General features: G+C 38.4%; 1 protein-coding gene across 3 annotated transcripts; it reads left to right on the top strand.

Moving 5' to 3' along the window:
* Positions 1-871: 871 nt before the first annotated feature.
* On the top strand, positions 872-16,637 carry c1qtnf1 (C1q and TNF related 1). Of its 3 annotated transcripts, none has more exons than XM_022669046.2 (4): positions 872-1,086; positions 12,959-13,083; positions 13,910-14,028; positions 15,853-16,637. In XM_022669046.2, the coding sequence occupies exons 2-4, from the start codon at positions 12,959-12,961 to the stop codon at positions 16,401-16,403; spliced, it is 795 nt and encodes a 264-aa protein (XP_022524767.1). In that variant the 5' UTR covers positions 872-1,086; the 3' UTR covers positions 16,404-16,637. The 3 variants fall into 3 exon arrangements, with proteins under 3 accessions (XP_022524767.1, XP_022524766.1, XP_022524765.1); XM_022669045.2 differs by having other exon boundaries at positions 874-1,086; positions 12,959-13,137; XM_022669044.2 differs by lacking the exon at positions 872-1,086 and having other exon boundaries at positions 12,950-13,137.
* Positions 16,638-20,696: the final 4,059 nt, after the last annotated feature.

Raw genomic sequence — 20,696 nt, 5'->3', positions numbered from 1 at the left:
ATTTTGAAGCATCAGAGATATATTAGGTCCTATCTTAGACCCTGCACAAGATGCATTGCGATGCTCATTACTATCTCTCACCCCAGCAACAGTCTATTTTCACACTTTACACCTGCATTGTTTAAATATCAACGGAGCTTGTGAATATATCTATAGTAATGGGTGTGATGGTCTGGAAGTGAGGTGTGTTCAGGTAAATTGCTGGCGTATTGCTATCTTGGCAACAGAAAACACAGGTGAGCCACTGATTGAAAACAGCCTATACAGATGTCAACAGTCAGACGTTCACAGTGAATTGTCAACATGACATGTGCCCCACATTTTTGTATACCTTCGCTTATTACACACACCAGCACCACTTATACCAGAGCTTGTGAATATATCTATAGTAATGGGTGTGATGGTCTGGAAGTGAGGTGTGTTCAGGTAAATTGCTGGCGTATTGCTATCTTGCACAACACACACTCTAACACATCACCCATTATCCTAATAATATCTAAATATCTGATCTGTGGTGGTCCTGACCAATAAAGAACAGGATGAAAAAAAGGATAATATAGTAAATACAAATACAAAGAAACAGTCTGTAATTAAAAAACAGTCAACAATCAGTGGTCATAATATTCTGACTTGACTGTGTATATCCTGTATTAATGAAAGTATGGAACCTAAGTCTTTCTCTCTCTCTCTTTCTCTCTCAAGTTTATTTTTCTCAGATCTTCTCGTTACTCTTTTTTCACACTCCTACGTTTATCCCTGTAGTGCTCTCTTGATCCCTATTTCTCCTTTGTCCTGTTGTTGTTTTCCTTTCATCCCTCCCTCTTGGCTGTATCTTCGCTCCTCCCTCTGTCCTCCTCCCTTCCTGTACACACTCTCCGGCTCCTGATGGCACGCTGGGTTTGGGAGTGCAGGAGGGAGATGTCCCATACAGCCTGACAGGCAAACACACACTCAGAAGAAGAGAGAGACAACAAGAGAGAAAGAAAGAAAGAGAGAGAGCGAGAGCAAGTGCATGCAAGCTATTGCTGGCTAAGAAATAGCATCAACTGCAGTGCAAAACACAGAGGATCTCCTGCAAAACTAAAGGTAAGTGACTTCTTCTGCACAATGTATACATCAAAAGTAACTTACCAACAGCTATGAAGAAGCATGCAGTGAAGTATGTGGTTTTGGATGCTGGGGATGAAGCAGTGTATGAAGCTGCTGTTTGTCTGCATGACAGGGAATGTCCATTGCTACTTGGAACTGTTGCATGTGGGACAAAGGAACAGAAGTTGCAGAATTTGTGATGAGGCAATCGTGCAACTGCATGAAAACTAAACTTTTCCCAGACGCAACACTGATCTTAATCCTTAGGGGTAGGTTTGTCACAATATATAATATTGTGACATTATATTATATATATAATATATAATATAATATAATATTTTTGCATGGAAAACATATTGTCCCAGACATTCTTGAGATATACAATATTATTTTAATTTTAGAACAATTTAATGCATATATAAAGTACATATGTCAGGAAAACCCAGGCAGGGAGACGAGGAGGCGAACACAAGTGCAGGTAGGGACGAAACAAATAATTTAATAAATATATGTATATATATATAAATAACAAAGATAAACAAATAAAGAACACGTAATAATAAAGTAAACCAAAACAAACGAGAGGAACTAGTGAACATAAACTAAACAAACAAGAAGTACTAAATATATATATATATATATATATATATATATATATATATATATATATATATATACAAACAGGGAGTAAATAAACAAAGAAACAAACAAAGCTAAGATAATAAACAAGGAATAAACAAGAAACTAGAAACTACCAAAAATAACCAAGAAATAACCAAAACTAAACAGGGCAGGGATGTATATACAAGAGAAACAACAAGAAGCAAAACACTAAGAAATAAACAAGGAAATAGACTATATATATATGGCAAAAACAGAGAACAGAGAAACGCTAAGAGGACTGATAACACTGAGAGAGACAAAACAACATTGGAAGGTGCAAAGACCGACGGAGACAAAGTGGCAGAGGAGTGCTATTTATAGTAACATGTAACACACAAGAATAGGAAACACCTGGGGAAGGGGCGGAGCTACAAATGAGAAACAGGTGGAAAAGTACTGAGACGGGAGACACAGGGGAGGACAGGTCACGTGGGGAAGACACACAGAGACACGAGACGAGGCCAAGACGTGACAACATAATTTTAAAGAACTGTTAAAACTTTTTTTTTGCAGTTTTATACTTAGAGTGATGCAATATTAAGTCACATCACTGATGTTATTGATGCACTGTATGTGATGAAATACAATATAAATGTATGTATGTTAATTTGATTGTGAACAAACATAAAAACTAAACACAATAGACAATATTACAGTCATCAAAACATATTGATGTCAAGGCCATATATTGTACAATAAGCCAATAATGTAATTAACATAACAGGCTTACTGGGGTGTGAAAAAATATGTCCCAGCCAAATCAAAACCAAACCCAGCGTGATTTGATTTTTTTGCATACCACTGTCACTCAGTAACGCTAATCTCAGTCAAAACACACATTTCACATTGGCTGTAAACAAAATACTGCTCAAATTAAATTCTACCATATTTCAGAAATGCAACACACAAATCAGCAAAGATTACACATGGTCTATTCTAATAACAAACACACTTGTTTATTATGTGACACTTCATCGATGGCCACTGCCAAAAGGCCAAAGCTGAATCTAGGACAAGAATTCTTTAGTCATGCCATCACAAAGCCCAGTTCAAATTGCTTCGTTTCTGGAATCATGCACCAGGAGAGAGAGAGAGACGGACCAAGAGGAAACATGTCAGGGACCAGTGATTCTCATTTCATTTTAGCGTTTAAGTCAGGATTTTGAGGCATCACAGATAAGATCTTAGCTTTAGATCACATCTGTGGGAGATCACTGATATCAATACACATATTCCAGGTGCAGAAGCAAAACCATGCTAAAACCTTCTTACATCATTCCAACAACCATTATATATTAGTTATATTGAGCACTGAACAAATAAAACTGGTCAAATATACCTCTCCAAAAATAAAAAATACAAGCATTCCGTGACAATCAGGATTTTGGGGCTTCAGAGCTAAAAGTTGGACACGTCCAGGTAGCTGCACCATTAAAATAGCAATCCACCACCTGGACTGCTCCAATGGCAAGTGACACACCAAATGGTTTATTGCACATTACGCCCAAAAATCCTGCTACACAGGCTGCGGTTGACAGCTTGCCTAAAGATCGATAAAACAGGGCCCAAGAGCTTAGCTCTTAATCTTATCTAAGAAAGATCACTGATATCAATATACATATTTCAGGTGCAGAAGCAAAACCATGCTAAAATGTTCTCACATCATCCCAACAATATTTTTTATTAGCTATTTAGCATTGAACAGATGAAACTGGCCAAATACACCTGGACAAATGTACCAAATATAAACATTTGAAGAAGTTCCTAAAGGTTAGGATTTTGAGGCATCAGAGATAAGATTTAAATTTTAAATCTTATCCGATTCAGATCATTGTGCAGAATATATCAAATATAACATATTTGAGCCCATCTAATCCAACTAATAACCATATATTAAGCATTTCTCCCTTCTTTCTTTTTTAGAAAAATATATAAATCTATGTGTGCATTCATGAACATCTTACAAATAACTGATATGGTCAATATTTTTTTATTTGTTGGAAGAATCAATTATGTATGTATACAACTCTGGACAAAAATAAGAGACCACTTCAGTTCCTGAATCAATTTCTCTGATTTTGCTATTTATAGGTAAATGTTTGAGTAAAATGAACATTATTGTTTCATTCTATGAAGTACAGACAACATTATTCCCAAATAAAAATATTGTCATTTAGAGACTTTATTTGCAGAAAATGAGAAATGGCTGAAATAACAAAAAAAGATGCAGTGCTTTCAGATCTCAAATAATGAAAAAAAAAAACAAGTTCATATTCATAAACTTTTAAGAGTTCAGAAATCAATATTTGGTGGAATAAGCCTGGTTTTTAATTACAGTTTTTGTGCATCTTGGCATATTCTCCTCCACCAGTCTTACACACTGCTTTACACACTGCCTTTGGATAACAAAAGTTCAAGCATTTCAGTTTGGTTTAATGGCTTGTGATCATCCGTCTTCCTCTTGATTATATTCCAGAGATTTTCAATTTGGTAAAATCAAAGAAACTCATTTTTTGAAGGGTCTCTTATTTTTTTCCAGAGCTGTATATTTGAAAGGAACTACTTGTTGCTCCTCAGCTGAACTTTGCAGAGAGACCATACTGAGAGGCGGTCCTCCAGAGGTCACCTGACTTCAGCCTTCAGCATTGTTTATATGGGTCAGACGTGTGGCTGACCACAGCGATGTGATGTGCCACGTGGACTTCAAAGGCACCTCACTCACTTCCAGCTTTGATGTACGGCTCAGAATCGGATTTAGCTCTGCTCTCTCTGTTTCCACCCAGAGGTGTAATAAAAATCCGACGGCTGCAACAACTGTCAGCATTAAGAAAATGAATGTCGGAAACTCCGGATTTAAAATGAATATTTTGAATTCTTCTCTAGCGCCACTGGGAGCTTTTAGTGCCACTTGACTTCACGCATTACAGCACCTTTAATTAGCCTCTCACACGCAGCATTGGAGTCAATGGGGTGTTTTTGTTTCGGCTGCTCAGACAGAATTGCAGCTCTCTCTAGCATGAGGAAATCTCCCTTTGCTAACACACTGTGTGAAGTGTCCTCCCTGCGCTGAGGAGTGATGATGCTTTGAAACGTAATGTTTTGAATGGGTATATAATTGCTACATCACTTTCATAAAAATCTGCTGCTTTGGATGAGTAGCTTTCAACACTTGATGAGAAGTGTGTGTTTATGTAACACTTACTCTGGTCTTATTCATGTGCAATATTTCACAGTGACAGATTTGGTTTTTCCCCTTAACTTTTCCACTTAGACTAATGAACTGAATGTCTGCTACTGTTTGATCTTAAGTAGGAGCTTTTTTACTCTTGTGTACCTTACCTTCCCTACACACCACACCACACAGGCCTGTTGGTACAAGCAAGTCACTGAATACTCAGTCTGCAAACCGGCTGGATTGTTGTGGTTTACCCCCTGTGTGTTTGCAGCCGAGCCCGAACTGAGGGAGAGCTTTTGTGGAGGGTAATACGGGGGAGAATGAAGTCACACAATGAGGCCAATGCAGGTGCGTGTGATTCTATAGAGAACACCAGAGATAATTTACTGCATTTCACTCCTAAACTGCTCCAGAGCAGCTGTTTTCCAGCACTGGCCATTTTTGCAATAGAATCTGAGGAGAAGACACTTCAGTACACACTTAAGGAACCATTCATATCAGTTTTAGAAATGGCTTGAAACAGTTGGTGGCCCTTATGAGAACCAGTTCTGGTGCATTTTGCCTAATAGAAATATAGAGGTTGGAAAACAGAGCAGTGTGTGGTAATGATTGTGACCGGCTGTGTCTGGGCAGAACTGTCCATATGAACAGACAAGCAACTCTGGCAGAAACACACATCCATATTCAATGTAGGAGACCCTATCTATATATATATGCATATCATCACTGTCCAATGAAAAACAATTTTAATTTATTTCAGTTTACTACATAATTAGGGTGGTTCTTTAATTTGGGTCAGAATTTCATAATCAATGGACCAATAGAAATGTTTCAAAATGACTTTGGATAAAATCTTTTTACATTAATTTCTAAAGTTGCTATTTTGGAGATACTGTTCTGAGACAGTGATGATATACCACTTGCGATGTGGTGAGTGCAAAGCTCATAGCCAGATTGAAAGTTAGCGTGGGGCGAGAGGGGGAACAGGGCAGGTGGGTACTAGCCTGCAGAAACGGATGGGGGTAGAGATTTATTGCCGGGTTGAAACAGTGCGTATCCCATGTCTGTGGGTTCTCACAGAGGATATCATGCATGTCAAAGTCAGATGAGGGCTTCAACAGTGTGTAACTACTGGTATTCAGTGGACTTGAAAGGAGATCACTGGTCTAGTACATATAACTTTACAGTGCACCTGTTGCGGACACAACTGTTCAAATGTTGTATGCGTGTATATTTTGCATAATCTCCATAGAAAAGCTTTGGCAATAGAAGGCAACACACTGGATAAATAACACATTAGGCCAAGACCAACAGGCTCCAATGCCAAGTGTTGGCTAGAAGAAGTAATAGAGCACCATTAAACTGCTTTTGGTTCACAGTTTGTGATCCAAAATGAATCATCCAGTACTCCGACCTCTTGGGTCAAATGTGCAAATACTAGTTGTTATAAAGGAAGCAAAAGCTTCTACCCTTCATTTTAGAGTAGAAGCTGTTAAATCGGCAAACTCCCTAAATATTCTTCTCTACAAATATTTGGGTGTACAATGTACAACAGGGGTCGGCAATTAAGTTTGGCCACAGGCCAGATATTTTCCAGAGTCACAAAAAAAACCTTTTGGAAAATAAAGTGTAATGGGATGAAGTGCTGCAGACTAGTAGCTCTCCAGCCCAGAGGGTTGTTGAACCCAATTGCAGAGCAGTTGAATTCAAAGCAGGTAAACCCAAGAAAAAAAATAAAAATAAATAAACACCCCACTCCTCACACGGGATCGAACCCATGTTCCATTAGGTTCCCGGTCCAATACACTACTGCTACCCCAGCTAGTGAATTGGGACACGGCCGGAAAAAAACACCCTTATAAAGAGATAGGGAGCCCAAGAACGGGCGTAAAAAAGAGAATGGGCAGAAACTAAAGTGACACCGAGCGCAACAGGGGAAGAATGTAAACAAAAGTTCACCAGAAAAGCATTTTATTTTTTGTTTTTCTTAATTATCGTTTATTATAGTTCAAATATGGCCCGTGGGCCGCCTATTGCCAACCCCTGGTGTACAAAGTCCCCCATTTGAGGGCACCAAAAGTAATCAAATATTTGTTTGCTCAGATATACTAGCCCAGTTATGCCTCATTATTGCATAAATAAGAGATCTACCAAACATTGATTCCATATGTGTCATTTCTACCTGGATTCTGTGGTCTTTAGTAAGTAGTAACTTTAAGAACAAAAAAGCGAAGATTCCAATAAGGCCATTCCCCCAGTTGTTTAAAACTCCTTTAATTTTTACATTTTTACTTACTTACACCAACATAACAAAGGTCATGCCATATCAGTTTAGAAACTGTAAAAATATGTAGTATTACACTTTACTAGCACTTTTATCCATTTGTGTGCCATTAAAAAAGTTGTATACACCTTACTGATTAACTTCTACATATATACATGTTTCTAGGGTTTGGATACACAAAATACTATGTCTCATGCACTGTTCTCTACGGTAACCTTGTAAAATACTAAGAATAATAACTTGGGACATGACCGGATTCACCAAATACAGTTGTGTTAAACTCAAAAAAGTCATTAGGTACAGTAACTGGTCTTTGGAAGTGTGTTGAAATAGTGTACAATTATCCAACAATGTTGGTATTTTAAGTGTGACATAATTACATAATTCCCATCTCTGTCATCCGACATCCAAGGTAAATAGAATGTAGCAATATATTATAGACACATAGGGTTGCACCTCCTAAATTATATACTTAATATAGATGAAGTATATATCCTTCAATTAAAGTTTACATCTTAAATGGTGCTATGTTGGATTATGCATTCACAACAATTATTCTGCAATTGTCTGATTCAGTTACTACATTACTGAAGTTCACTGCATCTTTCTAGCCAAACTCAAAGAAATTTGTCCAAGTACTTCACCTCAGTAAAAGGACAGAACAGAGTACTGACCTCAGGGACAAAAAAAAAAAAAGAAAAAGCGAGCTTGGGCTGGAGCCGGGGGCTGTGAGACTTTGGAAAGTCATTAAGTTGTACCTTGAGGGTCATTCGCCAGAGACGTGACCCTTAAACACAGTCAAAGGGAACTGGCTAACTTTGGCCGACTTCTCTGCAGACTTTAAAACTTTTCTTTCCACACTGAGTAAATCAAGAGTTAGGCTCTCCACTCCAAACCTATTGCAATTGTGCCCTAGAGGACTGACAAGTCAACGCTTGCCTCTATAGTATTGAATACAAAGAAGAGACAGAGAAGAGAACAAAGCGGATTGGTAAACAGTAATTAAGTTCCACTGCGATGAAATCAGTATAGTGGAGTGTTTTGTAATAAAACTATGTTGGGAAAGCGAGCGAATGAGATGGATTTCAAGACATGCTTTTAAAGGCATTCTTTCTTGACGATCCAGCGGCTTATTCTGACCTTCATGAAAAATAGAAAGCTAGAAAGCACTTTTTTCCTTCTGTTATTGGTTCACATCTTTCAGAATCAGCTCAGCAGAAGACAGTGAGGGTGTCAGATGATCTGAGGAAGAATCGGTGGGATGCTGATGATTTGGGGCATGGTGTTCCCTGGAGATGGAGAAAGCAATAACACTCTCGCCTTATGTAACACGTTTACAGTCAGCTCAGAACAGATGTTGATAGAGCTGAGCAAACTTTTTGGCTGGGGCGAAGGCGCCGCTGAACGGCTGCTGCAGGAGTACACATGACCTTCAGACCTCCACATCCGCAGGAAGCAGGGAGAACTTAAACCAGTGCTATCAGATCCAAGATTATAAACATGAATGAGAATGAAAAGGAGTGGGCCAACAAACACAGGGTTACACGAAACAGATCCAGAAATGATTAATGAGGTCGAAGTAAAGGAGGTCAAACACCATACACACTTACACACACACACACACACACACTCACAAACACAGAAGAGCTCTCTGTGTCCAAACCAGGAGATGACTTGCTCTCGCTTGACCAGCGAGAAGGTCCGATTAAACACAAGTGAGCACATTAAAAGATTAGCAAGGGATTAGGGCCCCCTCAATGCAGTGGCCCCCAAGAACCTTTGAACTTTTACAGGTATTTAATCCCTATAAATCCTATGGACCATGGTTGTAGACACCATATAGAGTAGCTTAAATCAAAGGCAGTACACATATGTGGAGGATTTTACTATTATGAATGTATTCAATCACGTTTGCAGAAGAGTAAATAATTTCATAGATCTGTGGCCATAACATAAGTTGTTTCAGGTGGTATTGGTGTTTTTGTAAGTATAGTAAAACAGTGCTAAGAACCAGTGCTATAAATACTGGACAGAGACCACTTTAAAATGATCAGCTTTTCTGATTTTACTATTTATAGGTAAATGTCAAACATTGTTCTTTTACATTATGAACTACAGACAACATTTCTCCCAAATGTCAAATAAAATATTGCCATTTAGAACTCAGAAAGAGCTAAAAAATAAAGAAGTTAAATAAAGTTAAACAACCCTGATTTTTAATCATGGCTTAAACATTAGTCGTGGCATGCTCTCTACCAGTCTTTCACACTGCTTTTGGGTGACCTTATGCCACTACTTTATGCACAAAAAAAATTTAAGCAGTTCAGCTTTGCTTGATGGCTTGTGACCATCCATCTTCATCTTAGTTACATTCCAAAGGTTTTCAACAGGGTTCAAGTCTGGAGATTGGGCTGGCCATGGCAGGGTCTTGATCTGGTGGTCCATCCACATCAACATTGACTGACCTAACTGTGTGGTATGGAGTATTGTACTACTGGAAAAAACAGTCCTTAGAGTTAGGAAACATTGCTAGAGTAGAAGCAAGGAAGCAGGTACCTGCTAGGAAGCAGGTTTTCATCCAGAATAACCTTGTATGTGGTCGGGAGTTGCATAAGGTCACCCAAAAGCAGTGTGAAAGACTGTTTTTGTTTTCTTTATGTTTTCTTTTCTTGTGATTTCAAAATGTAACCTAGCACATTGCTGCTAGTGTTTTATTGCCACACTTGACCCTCTGTCAGCTGAAGTATGTCATTTGCTTAGTCTCTAGATGGAGACCTGCCCTCTGCAGTGTTTGTCTGCACAGCTGGAGACAGTTACAGCTGTGTCCAGCATGAAGCAATTTTCCAGTTCTTACAGCTCTGAATACTAATACACATTATTACTATTACCTACTTTGTCCATTGACTGGAACAGTGTTAGTGTTCCTCATTGAGAAATTAGGTTGCTGTGAAAACCAATGCCAGTTGGAGAGCATCCATTTCAGTGAGTCAGTTCAGGAGGGCCTTTGTAAGATGTAAGCATTCATTTGTTTAGGTGATCTGACAGAAGCTCTTGAGCTTGAAAAATGAACAGTATAATGAAACAATCAATTATTTAATGTTTATAAGCATCTTAATCAAGTTAGTCGATTTCCTATGAACTCAAAAGTGGCTGACTGTGTGTGCAGAAAATACAGACAGATATACAATTGTTATAAAAGTGCTTGTAAAATCTTGTTCCTATGGCTTTTTATCACTTTAGGCTTTTGAAAAGTCTTGTAGACCAGAATGATTCCTTATATAGTGCTTTGAGTGCTCCGGATCTCAGTGTAATTTACTGCCACTGCACCGCAAGAATGTGGCTCAGTGCAGGGCTTTGTTCAGCGCCACATTCGCTCATGCAATTCTTCACACAAAGGCCTTTAAACAGCCTCCACTGCACGGGGACCGGGACGCCTTTTCCGCAAACAATCTCACAAGTCCTCACAAAATCCTGCTTTGAAATGGCACATCTGAAAGGATCAAATGCAGGGAATTGACCTTAGGTTAATTGCTGCTATGCAAACAGTTACTCAAGTGGAGAAGAAGCAGCAAGAGAGGAATCCCGATTAGGACCAAGATCTGAGAAGAAGAGCAGATAAAGAGATGCAATGACAACATTTTCAGGGCTCATCAATCAATCAGCCAAAGACATCTGTCAGACATTTTTCCTCAAGGTTAAAAAGCTGTATGAAAAGGGCCATATCACACAAAAAGACATGCACTGGTATATATACACAAAAAAGACAACTTATAGGAAAAGCCAAATCCCTCTATAATGCTATAATAACTGTATTACTGTATATAATGCTATAATAACTACATAATATATAACTATAATGCATGTTAGAGTGACCAAAGGAAATTCAGAGTCAATTCACCATGAAATGTAGACACAATGTTAAGAACATCTGCAAGACTCAAATTAGAATCAGAAGCAGAAAGTGGCAAAAATGAAAATGCATAGGTTTTGCAAGGCAGTTATGATATGAGCCTTTTCTTCACTGCTGGATAGCAGAGCTTTCAATGCAAAAATGTTGCCAAAACACCTCTTAGTCCCTCTGGTGGCTGGTTGCAGTACCACTTCTAAGACTGGCCAACACCATATAAGTTAATGTAGCAGATAGATTTTTTATATATATTTTACTTAAATTTTAAACTACACATCCATTTTTATTTATATCCATTTATTTTTAGCTGTGTGAAGGCTGATTGACTGCCAACTCCGATCATCTGATATTGTAAAAAAGCAGGTATTTTAAGATGATAAAAGTTTATAGATGTATAGGATTTTAAACACATTGACATACTTATAAACTGCTCTCATTTGTGTTGAAGGTTCTGATCACAGATCACAGTGCCTGGTTCTAGTTATAAAGGAGCTTGCCACTAAGAAATATGGGCAAGGTTTGGGTGGTCATGTGGTCAAGTGGCCACGCCTTCCAACTCTACTGCAAATGATTCTTCACTTTCGTCTCTTGTGGCAGTAAGAACAAACAAGATGGAAGCTTCCATTTAGGCCATTTTTTGGCTTCAAAACTTTACAGTTGAAATGAATGGACACATACTGTTTTTTCTAATATATATTGTATATATTTCTAATATATACAAGGGGGTTGTGGGTTTGATACCCAGGTTTGGTGGCCACCAACAAATCTCCCCAGACCTCATCCGAAACCACTTTCTCAGTTTTTATCCTCAGAAGTATCTTAATTTTTTTCTTATGCTATTTCTCCTAAGCAATTTTAAGAGAAACATCCGTAGTAATGTTGATCTCTAAATGAAATACAAACTATGTCTTTTGAGACATCAAAGAGCAACACGTGAGCTAAATCATTTTGATATGGGAAAGCTTATTACGAAAATAAAAAAACATTATTGTCACATTAAATAGTTGTTCATTTGTTTTAATAAGTGGTGAAGCCACTAAAAACACGGCTGGATACCCCAAAGTGCGCTGAAGTCAACACTGTTCAAGCACAAAATATTTGAAATGAACCCAAGTGCTTCTTGCCATGAAGTTTCTAGCTTTGGAATATTTCAGGCAGCCCAGGCTTAGTCTGTTCCTTTTCATGCTACATTAATCTTGCATGAAGGCTTGTAATTGATGTCACATGATGAGTTTAGGTGAAAGACTACACCTTGAGTCAGTCTAACATGGTAATGCACACCTCGTGACCCAGACAACATACTACTGCACGAGACTAACAGCTATGTCTCATGTGACTGTGTGTGTGTGTGTGTGTGTGTGTGTGTGCTATCGAGCTGCTGTCTAAAGTAATCAACCGTGTTATACACAGCCTTACCGCAGTCTTTACTGTTTATTTAGTTAATTACTAATGTGATTAAAAAGTGTCCTGTCTAAACTGTGGATGAAACATTAGTCTGGTATGGCAGCGAATCTTGTGAATGGCACTTGCAAAATATCCTATTTTTGCAGCAGTAGAAGTTTGGAATTAAAAAAGATAATAATAGAAACTCAATATATCCAAAAAGCACATCCAAACCCGCTTCAACTAGGCGCAGGAAGGCTTGTGACCCTCTCTGGAATGGTTTGGACAGCTGAGCCATAATTACTGCCACTGTTATTTAGATGAAAAGCTGTTGTGCATAAACAAAATCTTGCAGTGCTTCAAAATGACCGTGTGCAAAATACTTGGTCATTTGTGCAAGTTCTAAACACCACCTTTTATAGGCCTTGGACTGACCTCTTTTTGGCGCATGTCTCAGATGTCGCAGGTGTGTCGTGGCCGTGGGACCCCCCTGCCGGTGGTGGGTGTAGGACTGTTGGTACTGGTGTGTGCAAAGTGGGCTGAGCCATACAGACCCCCATACCCTGACGGAGACCAGGACAGGTACGACCCGAGAGATTACCGGCAGGAAAACTCAGACTACCACAGAGAGAACAGGTACCAGCAATGCTTTTACACGGGCATGGAATAGCAGTATGAACACCGATCATGATGTTACCTCAGGAAACAGCTTGGAAACGCTCACACCTGTATAAGTTGTGAGGAATTATCTTGTGAGTGAGGCCAGCATGTTCATGGTATGACAATGTGAACTTTTATGAGTTTGAGTATGACATGATAGTGGGTGCAAGATGGATGGGACATTTGACTTCTGAAGATGTGTGGGGATTTATCTAACATTCCTCAACCCACAGAGACATGTATGTACCAGGGATATGTCATAAAAGTCATTACCACCCATAGTGGACAGTGCAGTGGGTAGCAATAGTCATTTGGTTCAATGCAGTTCATTAGCTTCCATTGGCTAAGATACAAGATCCTATTCCTATTCCAAGTGCCAATAGAAAATTCGCTGCATATATGTAATATCAGTTCAAAACAACCCATAAATTAAAGCCATTAACTTCAGTTCTCACAAACTGACAGTGCGAATGAATAAAATGAGTTATTTTAAGGAATTCAGATCATTTTGATCATAAAATGTGACTTACCAAGCTGTTGTTAAATACTGCACACACAAAATCAAGTACTTTTCTGTAATAAATATTCCAGGCATTAAAGGTATTATCAAGAATGACCCGCCACCATGTTTAACAGCAGATAGGCCTTTAAATTATCTCTTTACACCATATTTAAGGATGTTTCTTAATGATGTTACTTCAGTCAAATACTCCATTTTTAAACTAGTGAATTGTTTTCTTTGGTGCAGTGACAGCAGGAGAACAGAGTGTCGGCGATGCTGTGACCCAATGGATGAGCCACAGCAGCAAAGCAGTACTTATCCTCAGTACCAGGTGGTTCCACAGATAAACATCACTATCCTCAAAGGTACTAAGTTTACATATATCAATCAGTTATAAATCCAATCATATACAGCTCTGTAAAAAATAAAAGACCACTTGTATCTTTGATTTTACCAAATTAAAAACCTTTTGGCACCAGGAGTGGAATAGAGTTATGCAAAAGTAGCGTGTAAAACTGGTGGAGGAGAACATGCCAAGATGCATAAAAAACTTTGATTAAAAACCAGGGTTGTTCCACCAAATATTGATTTCTGAACTCTAAATATGAACTTGTTTTCTTTGCATTATTTGAGGTCTGAAAGCTCTGATTCTTTTTTCTTATTTCAGCCATTTCTCATTTCCTGCAAATAAATGTTCTAAATAATAATGTTTTTATTTGGAATTTGGGAGAAATGTTCGTAGTTTATAGAATAAAACAACAATGTTCATTTTACTTAAACATACTGAAGTGGTCTCCAGAGCTGTATATCCAATCATAAAATGCATGGCCGGTTATGATTTTTAACATTTTTCCCCAACCTAACAGAATGTATCTGGTATAGGACACTGTTTGTGAGGCTATGCTGAGAAGTTGTGTATCAGTATTTTAGAGACAGGCTCCAGGCTGCGTAACTGAACCACACATGGCCTAACCACAAAGAATAGGGGTCAGCAAGACAGAGTTTCTGTCTCTGGCAGAAACACGCAGATTATTAAACAATTTTTCATTGCCGCTGGAACAGCTGAACCGCAGGTCGTAAAAGAAGTTTAGTTACATAACCTAAAAATGTAATGTTTTATTTAAACTATGTTCCACCTGATGGCTATCAGTTAAATAGTTTGGGTATTACTGACCTCTTTGCCCTCAAAAGTAGAACATCACTCAGGACATCTTTGATGTAGTTTGTCTCTTTATTTGTGCACTGGAGCAACAAGGCTAATATAATGCAGTATCAAGTAACTAGTACGTTTTTACACTTTGAATACATAAGTCCACACTCAGGACAGGTTCTGGTCTTGTTTTGGGGGATCTGAACATTATCTCTGGCTTGCTTTCACACAGGAGAATTCCTATCAAACCATGGATTAGTTGCACAATTCTGAATCCTTGCACATCCTTTTCCTTTGTGCATTTTTGCAGAATGGTAGGACCTACGTTCATACATCTAGAATATTGCTTTCTATTATTTTCCTAGAATACAAACAAGTTAAGAAACACCTGCAAATAAAGAGCTATTCTCATAGGTGAAGATAATTTAGTCATACACATGATAAGTCAATGCAGTCACATAATAAAAAGAGCCCATCACACAACCCCACTCATGGCACCGGGAGCAAACAGCTCAAATACTGTAGATTTATGGTGGAGTCAGCTAAATTCTTTAGGTCATTGATTTATAAGACCATCAAATAAGCCATGTGTGAGACCTAATGATATTTTACATATAGTAGGAAATATTTAACAAAATAGGGAACATAATAAAAGGTTGCTCATTGAAATAAAATCATTTATCAATCTGAGGTTTCACTTTTTGGACTACCAGAAAAAATGTAGTAGAACTTGGCAATCTGTAATGCATTTTTTTTTTAAAATAAGCATCATAAAAGATGCCTTTCATACTTTAAAGAATAGTGACTTTTAAGTAGCTGGGCATCACCCTCCACGTTTAAAAAATTCTGTGGTAAATCCCGTCCCATTCATGGACGCTACTTTTGCTTTTACTGTTTTTATGTTTTTATGTTTATTTGCTTATATTTAATAATGTGCATAAAATGTTTGCACAATGCTGTATATTACACTAACAATTCTTAACAGAATGATTATATTCAAGAAAAATCCTTTCTATTCCTTCATTCTTTTTCCACCCAGGGGAAAAAGGAGACGTTGGGCAGCGTGGGCCCTATGGAAAAGCAGGCAAAGCTGGGAACGCAGGTCAGCGAGGAGTGCAGGGCATAAAGGGCACCAAGGGCAGCATTGGAATTCCAGGAGAAGCCTGCAAGTCCTACTATGCTGCTTTCTCCGTAGGCCGCAAGAAAGCCCTGCACAGCAACGACTACTACCAGACCCTGGTGTTCGACACTGAGCTGGTCAACCTGTACGGCCACTTCAACATGTTCACAGGAAAGTTCTTCTGCTACGTACCGGGGATTTACTTCTTCAGCCTGAACGCGCACACGTGGAACCAGAAGGAGACGTACCTGCACGTGATGAAGAACGAGCAGGAGATGGCCATCCTGTACGCCCAGCCCAGTGACCGCTCTATCATGCAGAGCCAGAGCCTGATGCTGGAGCTGGAGAGAGACGACGAGGTGTGGGTGCGGCTCTATAAGGGCGAGAGGGAAAACGCTGTCTTCAGTGATGACTTTGACACTTACATCACGTTTAGCGGCTACCTCATCAAAGCCAAGAGTGAAGGCTAGTGGACTTCAGTGAAGTGGTTGCAAGCATGAAATATAAGAGTATTTGTGCATTTGGTAACTGTTATTGCATCATTTTTTTATATTTTCTATATTTGTATTGGACATGTAAAATATATATAACAAGCCCATCTCGAGTTATGTAACCTTATGATACATTTATCTGCATATGAAGTGAACAGAGACTTGAGAAGAATAGCAGGGACTTTGGGAGCATAAAGCTGAACTGAGAACTAAGCCAAACTCCAGAGTGTGCCTTACTAAGAACGTCCATAAATTTTTAAAACTGAGTGTTATTACACTAGTTCCTGTCATTGTATGGCAAATTCTATTTTCCTTGTAACAACAAACCTCTACAGTTTTTTGGCATTCACCATTTTTATCAGTAATTTTCTTGCAATTTAATGCTATTTATTTAAAAAAAACTGAATAAACATGTCTATTTGAAAGAAAAAAAAAAAATATATATATATATATATATATATATACTGTGTGTATATATATATATTCTATGCTCACTGCAGATTTTATCAATTCCACTGACCATATAATGGCACATGGTCTGTAGACCATGTATTTCTCTGCATCCTGCTTTGTTAGCCTCCTTTCACCCTGGTCTTCAGTAATCAGGACCCCACAGGACCACCACAGAGCAGGTATTGTTTGGGTGGTGGATTATTCTGAGCACTACAGCACTGGAGGTGGTGTACTAGTTTGTGTTGTGTTGGTATGAGTGGATCAGACACAGCAGTGCTGGATCCAGCCAACAATCCTGTGGGCAGCATCCAGCTTCCTGTGGGCAGTGTATCGGATGTGGGATGAACCTTAGATATGAGATATTTCATTTTTATTTTCATTTCATTTGTTAAAAACATCCAATCCTGCATTTTAGGCTTCATTTAAACTCCTTTAAAATGTTTAGTTTTGGCCCAGACAAAACGGTGTCTCTGGATAGTATTGATGGCTTAATGACTTTTTCTTTGAATGATATTTAAACTTTTATTTGTAAATTGCATGGAAACAATGATTTCTGAAAGTGTTCTTGGGCACATACAGTGATTTCCAGTAGAAAAGCATGCCAGTTTTAATGCAGTGCCGCCTGAGGGCCCAAAGATCACCAGCATCCAATACTGACCTGTCCTTTACCTTGCACACAGGGATTTCTCCAGATTTGTTTGATGATATTATGTACTGTTGGCAGATGAAGGACTAGAGGATGACCTCCACAAACTGTGGAGGCATAGATGAGCTTCTTTTTCTAATTATACTTCTACAAGTTGAACCAACTAGGTAGGAGTGTCTTATAGAGTGGAGGACAGTGATTAAACACAGTGTTTAAAAACTTCAGCAGCACTGCTGTATCTGATCCACGCGTAACAGCACAACACACATACTACTAACACACCACCACCACAATGCCTGTGTCACTCACTGCAGTGCTAAGAATGACCCACCACCCAAATAATATTGTGCTGCTCTAAAGTGGTCCTGTGGGGTCCTGACTATTAAATAACAGGATGAATATTCATATAAGTATACAGAGAATAGATTACAAGGTGTAATCTCTCTAATCTAGATCGTCAGTGGAGCTGATAAGATGTACAGTGGGTGTAGAAACAAGGAGCTGGCCATAATATTCTAATATCACTATGTCTGTACATATAATCTCCTTAACTCCAAGGTACATGGTACACAGCACAAATCAAGGCTGTAAAGAAATGAAATAAAATTACTACCTGTTTTGACCGTGGTTTTTGCTGAGATACCTGCACTAATCTTTACATTATTCTTGGAGAAAAATGCAATAAAAATAGTAAAAGGTGCTCTGATCAAAGACGATACAGTTTGATGGTGCTGTTGAACTATCTACTATCTACAAAAATAAGTGTATTTTTGATTTTTGATTTTTTTTCAGGATTTTCAGATGTGTTTACAGTATTGTAAGCTTGTAAGAGATGTTAATTGATAATATAAAATACGTTGCAGCCATATCAAACTTCTCCGTTGCTTTGAATTGCTTTGAATTGAGTCCTACAAAAAACTTATCCAAGAACATTAATGACCTTATTATTAAATGGTTGGTTGAACTGTTCATTAGAATGCTGATCCATTAGATGATGATGCCCCTGAGTGGACTGTGGCTTCTCCACCCAATGGCACTCTACAGAAATTACTTAAGAGTGGCGTAGTGAGGCCTTGTGAGAAAGCACTTTTATAGTCAACAGCTGCAAATGTTCTTTTGGTTTCCTAACTTGGATTACTGATGATAAAGGAAAGTCACTCCATGTGTTACAGGCCAGTATTTTAAGACTGCTTTTCAGAAGCATTATCAGGTCTATAAATTGATATATATGAAAGATTGTAAAAAATAATAAAATGCAAATATATTCAATAAAAAAAAACATAAAGACATACTTAAAAATAGCTTACTATGGGTATTTTTTAAATGCACTACTAGGGTGTGTGTGGTTGTGTGTGGGTGTGTCAGTGTTTCCACTTGGCCTGTTTGGCTCAAGAAAGCGTTCTGGATCCAGGGGAATTTTCTAGAGTGGGACGAGAACTAGTCCAAACTCTTCACACCCCGTCCCCACCAAAGCCCAACGACAGCAAGCACACCTCAGACCTTTCAACACACATCAAGCCTTATTTAAGAGGCAGCTGTTCACCTTTGACTGTAACTGCTGTGTGTACACTACAGCAGCTTTATTCCCACTATTACCTGTGACAGATTGATAATAGTCATTAATGCTCTTTGTCAGCCTGTGTGGCGCTCTCACTTCGGGTTTTACGACAGTCATTAAGACATATATTATGATAATGTATCACAGCTGAGCTGAGTATGTAATGTGATGGGTTTAAGAGAGTGTGGGTAAACAGTGCAATGATGCAGTCCAGATGTCCAGGCGATCTAAAAATAATCTGTTACATGCCGCAGTTCTGCATGACTATACTAGCATTACTTAGTATATAATGACATATCTTTTTGTGTATAGTTTTTATACTGTATATAACTAGTATATACAACTCAAAATCAGAACAAGTTGGGACGAAATGGATAATGCATATAAAAATGAGAATGCAGTATTTCTAATGTTTATTTTGATGTTTGTTTCATTGCATATAGGATGAATCTAAGATATTTCATGTTTTTTTTTTATTTAATTTGTTAATACACATCCATTCCTGCATTCAGGCCTTTTTTTATTAATTTTTTTTGCCCATTTTCTCACACTTTAGCTAGGCCAATTTTCCCATCCATTCAGCTGTTACTCAGTTTTACTGTATATCCCCCATCACTAGTGATGCCACAACACAAGCAGGGTGAAGACTAGCACACGCCTCCTGCGACACATGTGAAGTCATTCACCACCTTTTTTCAAACTGCTGCTGATGCAGCATTGCCGAGTAGCATCCCAGTGCACTTGGAGGAAAGCGCAGCGACTTGGTTCTGATACATCAGCTCACAGATGCCTTGTGCTGATTGACATTATCCTAGGAGTGATAAGCAGAAAGAGCGTCATTTAGAGAACCACCCAGAGAGAGCAAGGCCAACTGTATCCTCTCAGGCTCTCTCACGGCAGCTGATGGCAAGCTACATGACCGGGATTCGAACCAGCGATCTCCCGATCACAGTGGCAGCGTTTTTTTACACCGTTTCAGGCCTCATGAGGGCCCAGTGCCACCTGAGGGCCCAGAAATCACCAGCATCCAATACTGACCGTGGGCCTTGTACCTTTCACACAGGTATTTCTCCAGATTCTTTGAACCATTTGATGATATTGCGTACTGTATTTGGAGGGATATCTTTGCATCTTTGTAAATTTATGTTAAGGAACATTTTCTCAAATCGTTCCACATTTTGTGGAGAGTCTCCCATTATTGGGATTCACTATAAAATGCTCTTTTTATATCCAGTCAATTGAGTGGCAAATGACTCCTATAGCAGCTGTCTTTTATCAGTAGCATAACTTTTACTTTTTTAAATGTGTTGCAGGCCTGAAAAGCAGAAATGGATTTTCACTACTTAAATAAATATAGTTTAGCAAGTTCAAACTGTCTGCCATGAAATAAAAGTTTTTTATTTGCATTTTCCATACCATCCCAACCTTTTGTGATTTTAAGTTGTATTTTTTTTATAATACTGTTAATGGATAAAGGTTGTTTTAACCCTTGTGTGGTGTTCATATTTTTGTTACTCGATTACTTTGTTACTTGTATTTAATTCAGCAAAATTAAGCAATTTTACATTAAAATACATGCTTGCTTCACCTAAATTGCAAGCAATATAAACAGCTT

Source organism: Astyanax mexicanus, chromosome 15 (genome assembly GCF_023375975.1).
Source record: "Astyanax mexicanus isolate ESR-SI-001 chromosome 15, AstMex3_surface, whole genome shotgun sequence".
In the NCBI taxonomy this organism is placed as follows: domain Eukaryota; kingdom Metazoa; phylum Chordata; class Actinopteri; order Characiformes; family Acestrorhamphidae; genus Astyanax; species Astyanax mexicanus.
This window is presented reverse-complemented; position numbering and strand designations above follow the sequence as displayed.